Consider the following 11371-nt stretch of genomic DNA (forward strand, 5'->3'; position numbering starts at 1 on the left):
ACTTCTACTTCCCAATAGGAATGATGGTAAGAAATATTTTAAAATATAAGTATAGAATCTTAATATTAGTATTAAATAACTAAAGATAATTTAATAAAATAACATTTTTATTTATTCCTAGAGCAATGAAATGTTGGATAGAGATATAGCATATGATAACAGACTGGACAAGTTTGAAGAAAAACTGAATGAAGTGATGAAGAACTACCCACATCTGAAGGATTTTAAAAAATTTGGAATTGTAAGAAAAAACAAATTATTCCTTTTTATTATAATTATATTGTATATATACAAATATTTATATTAAAGTATTAACAATTTCAACTATATTATTAATGCATATATTCTTCCCAATACTGCAAAGAAAGCACTACTACATCATTTGTTTCAATTTGTAAAAATGTAGTGTACATCTTATTGACAATGAAAAAACCAAGAAAGATATTGTGCATACTTATGGAATGTTGCCATATAATTTGGTGAGTATTGATTAATAACTTAGCAAAGAAAGAAAATGTTTTTTTATTACCGCTTAAATGTGAATTTTATATCTTATGATCCTTACTGATAAATTTTTTAAATACAGTTCAATTTGATGATATCGTACTTGATTTATAAAAAACACCCGAAAGCAAAAGATTTACTAAAGAAGAAAGTTGTGATTTTTAAACTCAAATGGTGGACAGAAAACAACATGAACGACAGTGAAGTTATGTTGATGAGACATATGGAAACTTTCAGGGGACAAGGGCCAAATAACTGGGATTCTGAAATTAAAAAAGATCAAAATGAGCAGAAAACACAATTGACAAAGCTTCGATCAAAATATATTACAAAGCTCTCAGTGAATGATATGAATATCCACAACAACAAGATAACAGAAGAAGGTCTTGAGTTTGAAAAGCTGACAACAGAAGAACAAAAACAACTTCTGATTCATGGAATGCACAACTAGGAAGAAAGGTTTCAGTTGATTGGTGAAGACTAAAAAATAAATATCTACTGTTTTTATTTTTATAAATGCTTAGCTCCCGTTGAATACTTCTATCTAGTTGAACAAATATTGTGTTTATGATGTTTTTATTTTGGATATTGTTTGCGCAGACATGGTGAACATGTTGAAATGATATATTATCTTATAAGAATTTGAATTTCTAGTTAATTGTTGATGTTGATATCAAATTTATTAAGAAAATGAATGTTAATCATCACTTTGACAATTGTGAATGTTTAAATTAAAAGAAAATAACTAAAGTATTAAGTTATGAAAAGAATTTGGGAAAAAAATTAAAAAAAGATAAAATTTTAACATCATCATGATTTATTTCGAAAACATTTGAATGCACTTAATATATATAAGACAATAGTATGAAATAAAATAAAAACTAAGAATCTTAACTACTATGTTGACTACAATCATATAGATGATATATATATATATATATATATATATATATATATATATATATATATATATATTAATAATATAATTAAGTTGTGAATAACATACATAAAAATTTTAGATACATAATTAAAAAAATTAACACTTGTTAAAACCAATGATATAATTTCAATAATCATAGATATTAATGATATCATACTTAATAATGATTATTATGTAAAATTCATTATAAATAAAGAAATTAAATTGCGAATACAAAACAAATACTATTGAAATCAAAAAGATAAAAATCTCATATATAATGAAAGTATTATTAAGTAAAAACTAAAAGATAAAAATCTTCTAAAGCTCTCAACTACATCCGACATTCTTATTTTTGCCATTTGTAGAACTTTCTTTATCTTTTGCTTCTCTTTCCAAACGCTCACATGACCTAGTATTATGACCAATAACATATTGTTTGCATCTGGAACAAAACCTTTTTTTGTTTAATCGATTCAGTAAGGGCTTTTTCTCTAACTCCTTTCAACCTCTTACTTGTACTACATCCTTTATTACTTATGTCATCTGAAGGGTTTCCAATATCAGGAATAGATGGCTTCTTCACTCCATAATATGACTCAACAAACTCAGAAATATCTTTTCTTTTCAACAATGAATCTGAACAACTTGATGCAAAATAAACACCATCAACTTTCACCTTTGCTTCTTTAATGAGCTCAAAAAACTCCTTAAGCTTCTCCTCATCATTTCTCAAAATAGACACACTTTCTTAAACAAAACTCAAAAACCTGAAGAGAAAAAGGATCATATGATGATGATGATGATGAGGCCTCATCACTCATAAGAACCTAAGATGGAATTACACCTTTGCACCAACACCTAAGAATGTACTTTGAAGGAATCTTGCTTATTTGGTAAGCCCTAAAAATGCAAAATATATGTCTGCATAATATACCATGCTGAAATAACAATGAACAAGAGCATTCAAAACTTGATTCCTTCTTTTCATAAATACCTTGTCCAAAAAAAAACAAAAATATTAAAAATTCACAACTAAAAAATGGAAAAACAAAAATTAAAAAAAAATATAATTTACGTTGAAAAAAAGACTTTTCTGGAACAAAAAATTCACACTCACTTTCTGAATCTTCTTCATTAACAACTTTTGGAGTAGACTCAATAATATCTTTACATTGCATAACAACAAATATATCATAAAATTCTTCATTCGTAAGACTGTGTTGCGAACATGAAAATACAAATTGTTCAATTTTTTTCTTCACTTTTATGAAAACTTCATTAGTGTAGATATCAGTAGCATGTTCCATAATTTTTAGTGAAATTTTACTTTTAATCTTGGAAATATTGCTAAGATGGTCTAAGAAACACTGATTATGTCTTTGCATGTCCATAGTTGAATCAAAAGAAGTGAAGAACTTAATCAATGAATTACCCCGGTAAGATATTTTGTTGAATACATAATTCATGCTCTTTGACCTAGAAGTGGTCCTCATCAAACCAGACAATAGCATATCTCTACAATATGCTGGAATACAACTTTCTTTAATATCAAACATTTTCGAAAACCATGTAATCTCTTGGAGCTTATAATCTTTAATAAAACTTCTCCATCTAATATCAAACTCATAAGCATCTATCCTAGAATTCCAGATTAGCTTCTTGAAACGTTTCTTGAATTTCATATCATTAGAAATTTCAGCACATACCTAAAGACTACATACATAAAAAAACATATATAAGATAATAAACTATAAAAAGATAATATAACTATTAAAATAATAATAACATGTACAATAAAATTCATATAAATGATATTATTCACAACTTAAAAACATACTAACAAGTGAGTGTAAAAAAATGAAAATTTAAAAATACAACTACGAACAAAAAAATCACAACTTAATAAACATATAATAATTAACATAATGAAAAATGAACTAAAACTAATATAATTTAACAATATTCACATCAGAAACAAAAAAAAAATCATAAAAATTCACAACTTAACAAAAACATAGAACATGAAAAAAAAACAAAATATAACAACAAAAACATATAATGATGATCTATACAAAATAAATAGTTTAAAAATTAAAAATATATACCTTAGAAGGAAACTTTTGGGTTATATGTCACATACATCACCGATGACGTGAATCATGAAAGATTCTCTCAATTGCAATTTTTATTGCTGCATTTTCATCAGTGAGAACAACAGTCGGCTATTTACCAAAAGTCTTCAAAAAAGTGTTAAGGAGCCATAAATAAGATTATGTAGTTTCACTGCTTAAAAGACCAATTGCAAAAGTGACACTCTTACTATGGTTATTGATTCATGTGAAAGGAACAAATACCATATGATACTTACAAAATAAATATAAAATAAAAGATAATATAAAAACAACAAAATAAAATAATATAAGAAAACAAAATATAAAAGAAAAATTACTTGTTCGTGCGAAACGTAGCATCAAAGGAAACAACATCACCAAATTCTCTATAATTCGCCTTTGCAGCTTCATCAGCCCAAAAAAGTGAAACCAACTTTCCCTTATCACATATAAACTCAAATGTAAGGCTCGAATCCTCTTTCATTTTATTTAAATACTTATCAACTACCATATGTGCATCAACCTTTCCAATAAAACAATTCACTTTTCTAGATTGATTCTTGTAGTCAACAACAGTCCCTCCAACATTGCTTGAGCCTCTTAATTCTTGCATTATTTTGTATGCTTTCATTGGACCAATCTTTACCCTTCCCATCTTCTTAATGAATTATTGAGCAACATTGTCCAATTGCCTGTTAGACCTTAAAAAATACTTAGACTCTTCTTTAACCAAATCATGATTATGCCTTTCTTGAAATTTGTATAGCTCAAAAACTTTTGAATTTCCTACTCTTCTAAATTTTGCGAAAGCTAGACATCCTTTCCTTTTAATATTGGAATTTCTATGAGCTTTATGTTTTTTTAGGATCAGTCGTGTCTACATAAACACTTTGAGGAAGTCTCTCTCTACTGCACAACATAGATCGATGAGTAAGAACACATGACTTCTTATTTAACTTTGTAGAACCAGCTTTACCAGCTTTAGCAACATAAGCCTTATACATATTTATTGCATCATCAACACTTAGATATTTGCTATACAACTTCGGTTTAATATCATCAACATTCTCAGGAATCCATATTTTACGAGTTCCGCCAGGAGAAAAAAAATTCGAAGATATAGGTTGACCTGATAAGAAAAATAATATCATCTATCAGATTAAAAGACACATATTATAAATAAATGAACAAAACAATTGAAAATCACAATATAATTACAAATGGAAAATAATATTAAAAAAATATAAACTTTATACATTTACATGTAAAAACAAGTACATAACAAAACAAATTCACATGTTAATAACAGTTAGAACATCACCATTTATAAAAAAAATACAAATATTATAAATAAAAAACAAAAATAATTGAAAATTCACAGTGTAATTAAAAATAAAAAAATAGATTAACAAATAAAAACACTATTTTAAAAATTTACATATAAAAACAACTACATAACAAAACAAAATCACATGTTAATAACAATTAGAACATCATAGTTACACTTAAAAAACAATTTATCAAACTAAAATACAAATATTATAAATTAAAAACAAAAAAAAAACAAAAATTCATAGTGTAATTACAAATAAAAAATAAGATTAACAATAAAAACACTATTTTATATATTTACATGTAAAGACAAGTACATAACAAAACAAATTCACATGTTAATAACAATTAGAACATCATAGTTACAGTTAAAAAAACATTTATCAAATTAAAATACAAATATTATAAAAAACAAAAAATATTTGAAAATTCACAATGTAATTACAAATGGAAATAAGATTAACAAATAAAAACACTATTTTAAACATTTACAAACAAAAACAACTACATAACAAAACAATTCACATGCTAATAACGGATAAAACATCAATAGTTCCAACTCAAAAATAATGAAACTCACTTTAATAAACACAAAACAAAAAATAAAAGATTAAAGTCCAAATTAATAACTTGAACAAATGAGAAACAAAAAAATTAAGGAATTTTTTCATCTAAAAGATTTAAAAAAAAATTTAAATTAGGAACAAAATGAGTAAAAGTAACTTAAAGAATATTAATAAAAAAACGAAATACCTGCTGCAGATTCACCTTCGATTTCAATATCATCATCAGACTCAGCTTCAAACTGACCTAAAGATTGAACATTAAATTGATCTGTTCATGTTACGATTTGACCATTACTTTGAACATGCATTGAATCCGACAGAGAAAACGATGATACTTCACCTTGAAAGCAACTGAAATCAGATCGAACAATTGACGAACACTGATTAATTTTGTCGATCAAATATCCTAATGTACTAGAATCAATTTCAGATAATGATTCCATATAAACTAAATCTAAATGAAAATCAAACAATTTAAGATAATCGATTAACAGAATCGATCGATTCAATAAACAACGAAGATCACGAAAAATGAATCACAAAGAATCTTTGATGAATCTGTGTTGAAAATAGATGACATCGACCATTATCATTAAAAAAAATTTAATTAGACGTTTACTTTTTGTTTGCATTCATTAATTACTAAAATACCCTTATAGAAAAAATAATAAAAAATTTTCAATTGACAAAAATAACCTTTTAAACATTTCAATAACATATTTGGTTAAGATAATAAAAAATTTAATAACTTATAATTAAAAGGTTCTTAGGGTTCTTAACCTTTACACGTTCTCATTTGAACCTTACCTATATATATATATATATATATATATATATATATATATATATATATATATATATATATATATATATATATATATATTGAGAGAACCCCATTCTCTAAACTTTAAAATATTATTACTCCAAACATGCAACATGCATATTCATAATATAATTTACAAAAGTCTGGATACAAACCAACTATTAATATTTTTACAAAGTTTTATATATTACAAAACTTCCCAGGAATTTATACACTAAGTACAAAAGTGATAATATTAACTATTCTACATCTTCTACTAGTACATGACTATACTGAATGCTTATCACCTGCAATAGTTTAAACATTGAGAGGGATAAGCGGGTGACGCTTAGTGAGTTCAATAACAGTTACAATATAACGTTATGCCATATATATATATCAATATGACAGAAGCAAAGAGGGACAAAGAACAACAAAGGCATATGTGTATCATATGACATGCTTTCCATATCAACCAATGATCTGATTCAAAGATTTACAATCAATGAGATACAATAATTTCAACATGATATACATCAATAAGACTTCAGCCCAAGTGGCACATAAAATTCAATTTCGGATTATCATTTTGCTAGAATATATAGGCTTTCAGCCCTACATAGCCCTATGTCAATACCATAAGTGATATGAGTCATACTCTACATGGCCAAAGGCACAAATCCGATACCAGAAGTGATACGAGACATGCTCTACATGGCCAAAGGCATAAATCTGATACCAGAATAATACGAGTCATGCTCTACATGGCCAAAGGCTCAAAGCCAATACCAGAAGTGATACGAGACATGCTCTACATGATCAACGATATAAAACCAGAATAACATAGGAAAGCACATTGAACATATAACACATAACATACAATTGTCCCTATATTGAACTCACCGTGAAATAACCGAATGATAAAATGATAATTTGGGCAGCACTTCGTTTCTAAAAATGACTTTCTTTGATGAAACCGGGAGTTTTTGTTGAAAATTGGGCTTTGTGCGGGCAGAGTTTGGACTGAAAATATTATTTTCTCGGGGTCTTCGGTGCGCCGGGGCTTGCTTTGGGTGTTGGCGTAGTTCCCTAGGCTTCAGGGGGTGTTAGGGTAGTTTGAGAGAGAGTAGAGGGTAAAAAGATATAAAATTTTCTAAAAAAATGGGCATCCTCGCACCCTATTTATAGTATCCGAAGCACCTGATTACGCGGGGCGTACTGCCTCGCAAGGCTCTTCGTTGGGCGTATATTGAGTACGCTGGGCGTACGAAGCGATCATCTCGGACGCGTCAAGGCTACGAACACGTGTGTGCTATGTGAAGGAGTAGGCGACGTGACCAATCTCGGACTGTGAACACGCGTATGCTGGGCGTACTCCTGTACGCTGGGCGTACTCCTTCGGACCAGCCTCAAAGTTTGTCTCTAAAACTTCAAAAATTCATATCTTTAGCATACGAGCTCCGTTTTAACGTTCTTTATATCCACGTGTAGGTGAAGTCATACTCTACAACTTTCGTTTAGACTCCATCGGCTAATTTTTATTTAATTTTTAATATTATATTTTTAACAGGCCGGGACAGAAAAAGTTCGTTAAAAATTCATAACTTCTTTATCCGACGTCCGTTTTCGGCTGTCTTTTTACTGTTGAATTACAATTGACGAGTTCTCAATTCTCTTTTAGGTTGTGTCAGCTAAAAATTGCTCGATCTATAATTCGAATTTTCGAGCTGAATACTGTTATGCCGATTCTTAGAAAAATCATAACTTCCTCGTACGAAGTCAGATTTGGACGTTTTTTTTGTGAAATTTCTCGGTTTAACGAATACTACGACTTTCATTTAGATCACAAAGGCTAAAAAGTAGTTTATCGTAAACTCACTTTTTACGTCATATAGCGTCGTGTCGGTTCTGTCGCAAAATTTCAATAAGTCATAACTTCTTCGTTATAACTCGGATTTCAGTGAGGTTTTCGCCTAAACGTTTCTAAAGAGATAATTTACATCTTTCAATAACATTAGGTTTACTTATTTTCAACATAAATTTTACATTTTCGTTAATTTCAATATTTGACTTTTGATTGGAATCTCATAAGACTTCCCATCACTTCCGAATGATTCTAAACATAGTTTTACTTCAAGTTTCATAAAACTATCTTGTTAGAACTCAACGCTTAAAATCATATATTATTTAATAATATTCACTTTTAAGCTATCAAGCTTACAAAACACGATAATTATACATGGTTATTAATGTGTATGTTACAAATACCTCCTCCTTTTGAGAATTCGTCCCCGAAATTACAATGGTTTAAACAAATGGGGATATTTCACTCTTATCTTATTCTTACTTTCCCAAGTATAATTTGGGCCTCGATGGTGTTTCCACTTGACAAGCACCAACTCTACTTCTTTATTACGTAGATTAACTATTCTTTCATTTACGATCTCTTCAGGTTCTTCTACATATCTTAATTTATTATCCAGTTTCACCTCGGATAACGAGACTGTTTCATCATATATGCTTAAACATTTACGCAGATAACTCACATGAAACACATCATGAATACCTGCCAAATCTTCTGGCAATTCCAAACGGTATGCAGGGGCGGATTTAAGGGTGGTACCGGCAACCCCTAACTTTTCCGGCCGCAGTGGAAAAATTTTCGAAAATTTTCAAAATATTTATTTTTTCTACTATCGTTCAACCCCTATGTTTCCCGTGCAACCCCTACTGTGAAATCCTGCGTCCGCCCCTGACGGTATGCTTGCTTACCAATTCTCTGGATGATTTTGAAAGGACCAACAAATCTAGGACTCCATTTTCCTTTCTTCCCAAATCGCATAATGCCTTTCCATGGGGATACCTTCAGCATTACGAAATCACCCATCTGGAATTCTATGGTTCATCTCCTCTTTTCTGCATAGGACATCTGTCTATCTTGGGCCGCTTTCATTCTTTCTCGTACAATTTGAATATTGTCAGTGGTGTCTTGAATCATTTCAGGGCCTCCAAGGATTTTCTGTCCCACATCAAGCCAAGATAATGGGGTACGACATTTACGACCATATAATGCTTCATATGGTGGCATTTTGATTGAAGTGTGGTAACTGTTATTATATGAAAATCCGACAAGAGGTAAGTACTTGTCCCCGGTACCACCAAATTCCAGGACACATGCACGAAGCATATCTTCCACTGTTTGGACTGTTCTCTCTGTCTGACCATCTGTATGGGGATGATAAGCTGTGCTGAGAGCGATTCGAGATCCCAATTCACGTTGCATACTTGCCCAAAAATGAGAAGTGAAGCGAGTATCACGATCGGAAATAATCTTTAGCGACACGCCATGTCTCGCAATAATTTCATCCAAATATACTTGCGCATATTTCTCCATTGGATCTGTTTCACGCATGGCAAGAAAATGTGCACTCTTAGTCAGTCAGTCGACAATTACCCAAATGCTATCATTCTGCCTCGCAGTCTTTGGCAATTTGGTAATAAAATCCATGGACAGCTCCTCCCATTTCCACATGCATACATTAATACCTTCTGGACTACCATATGGCTTTTGGTGTTCCGCTTTGACTTGTAAGCATATTAAATTTGATTAGGACATTGCACAATGATCCGAACACTTTGTCGCATCTCTTCCAGTTGGAATTGTAGTTCTCTTTGCTGTTGTGCCAAGCGAGGGAGTTCTTTGATAACTCTACCAAGAATTAGGGTTGAAAGGGATGGTGAGTGGCGGACCGAACGGGACTATATTAATATAATAGGCGGCAAAGCGGAATAGAAAATCACGGACGAGCCACATGCAGGGAAAGGCAGCTGATCCCGATTTCCTTGATCCTTCATCTGGCTGGGCTGTCGATAGAGTAAGCTGGATGTGCTAGTCGAGACTTTCACTTTTCCCTTCGTAGAGTAGATCATGAATTGAAAAAGTTCTATCTGGGCAAAATGCGCATTCCTGCACATATCTTCCAATGTCTCTCTTTAATCCAGGCCACTAATAATCAGCTTGTACATTATAGTACATTTTACTTGTACCAGAATGTATTGACAGCTTACACTTATGGGATTCATCCAAAAACTTCTGTCTTAATCCACCAATCTCTGGAATCCATAGTCGATTTTTAAATACTTTCAGTCCACATGGATGATCAAGTAAATGTCAGCATAATGTACCATCCCTTCCTATTTCACATTTTTTGGTTTTAAGGCCTCTACTTGCCATTTTTCTAGTTCATCAAGAATAGTGAACTTTACTGTAGTGTGAGTAATAACATAACACACACTATTATGATAAACTTTCCTTCTAAGTGCATCGGAAACTACATTGGCCTTTCCAGGATGGTACATGATTTCACAGTCATAGTCTTTGATCAGCTCCATGGCTCGCTGTTGTCTCATATTCAAAGTTTGCTGACTGAATATATACTTGAGACTTTTGTGGTCAGTAAACAATTGACATTTTGTACCAAAAAGATAATGCCTCCAAAGTTTTAGGGAAAATACTATTGCAGCGAGTTCGAGGCCATGGGTGGGATAATTCTTTTCATACTCTTTCAGTTGTCTTGATGCATAGGCTATTACTCTACCACGCTGCATCAACACACAACCGAGTCCCAACCTTGAAGCATCACTATACACGAAAAAATCATTATCACCTTCTGGGAGTGATAAGATCGGAGCATGAGTCAAAAGATCTTTTAGAGTTGAGAAAGCTTTTTCTTGGGCTTCACCCCATTCGAACTTTACTTCCTTTCGTGTAAGACTTGTGAGAGGTACAACTATACGTGAAAAATCTTTAATGAGTCTCCGGTAATACCCTGAGAGACCCAAGAAACTGCGAATTTCAGAAGCATTACGGGGCGCTTCCCAATTCTGAATGGCTTCAATTTTGGTAGGATCTACTGATATACCGTCACCAGAAATCACATGGCCGAGAAATTGAATTTGACGAAGCCAAAATTCACATTTGGAGAATGTAGCATATAGTTTATCCTTTCGAAGAAGTTCTAATATTTCAATAATATGAATGGCATGATCAGCTTCAGACTTCGAATATATTAGAATATCATCAATGAATACGATGACAGATTTATCGAGCATTGGACGGCATACCCGATTCATC

At 31.1% G+C, this 11371-nt stretch overlaps 1 protein-coding gene across 1 annotated transcript; it reads right to left on the minus strand.

Moving 5' to 3' along the window:
• Positions 1-1841: 1841 nt before the first annotated feature.
• LOC145111765 (protein FAR1-RELATED SEQUENCE 5-like) lies at positions 1842-4192 on the minus strand. Its single transcript, XM_079048017.1, has 5 exons — positions 3876-4192; positions 3723-3789; positions 2544-3132; positions 2361-2420; positions 1842-2173 (listed from the first exon to the last, which is right to left on the minus strand). Exons 1-5 carry the CDS (start codon positions 4190-4192, stop codon positions 1842-1844), a joined length of 1365 nt encoding a protein of 454 aa, XP_078904143.1.
• Between the last annotated feature and the right edge of the window lie 7179 nt (positions 4193-11371).

The sequence above is a fragment of the Lactuca virosa genome, chromosome 1 (genome assembly GCF_052849685.1).
Source record: "Lactuca virosa cultivar CGN04683 chromosome 1, Lactuca_virosa_CGN04683_v6, whole genome shotgun sequence".
Lineage (NCBI taxonomy): Eukaryota > Viridiplantae > Streptophyta > Magnoliopsida > Asterales > Asteraceae > Lactuca > Lactuca virosa.

Excerpts from the sequence above, each read along its gene's own strand:
- LOC145111765 (XM_079048017.1), bottom strand. The coding sequence starts at position 4,192 with ATGGGAAGGGTAAAGATTGGTCCAATGAAAGCATACAAAATAATGCAA. Across the intron at positions 3,133-3,722 it reads GAGTGTCACTTTTGCAATTG|GTATGTGCTGAAATTTCTAA; the intron begins GTCTTTTAAGCA and ends TGTAGTCTTTAG. Across the intron at positions 2,174-2,360 it reads TTCATTGTTATTTCAGCATG|AAAGTGTGTCTATTTTGAGA; the intron begins GTATATTATGCA and ends GTTTTGTTTAAG.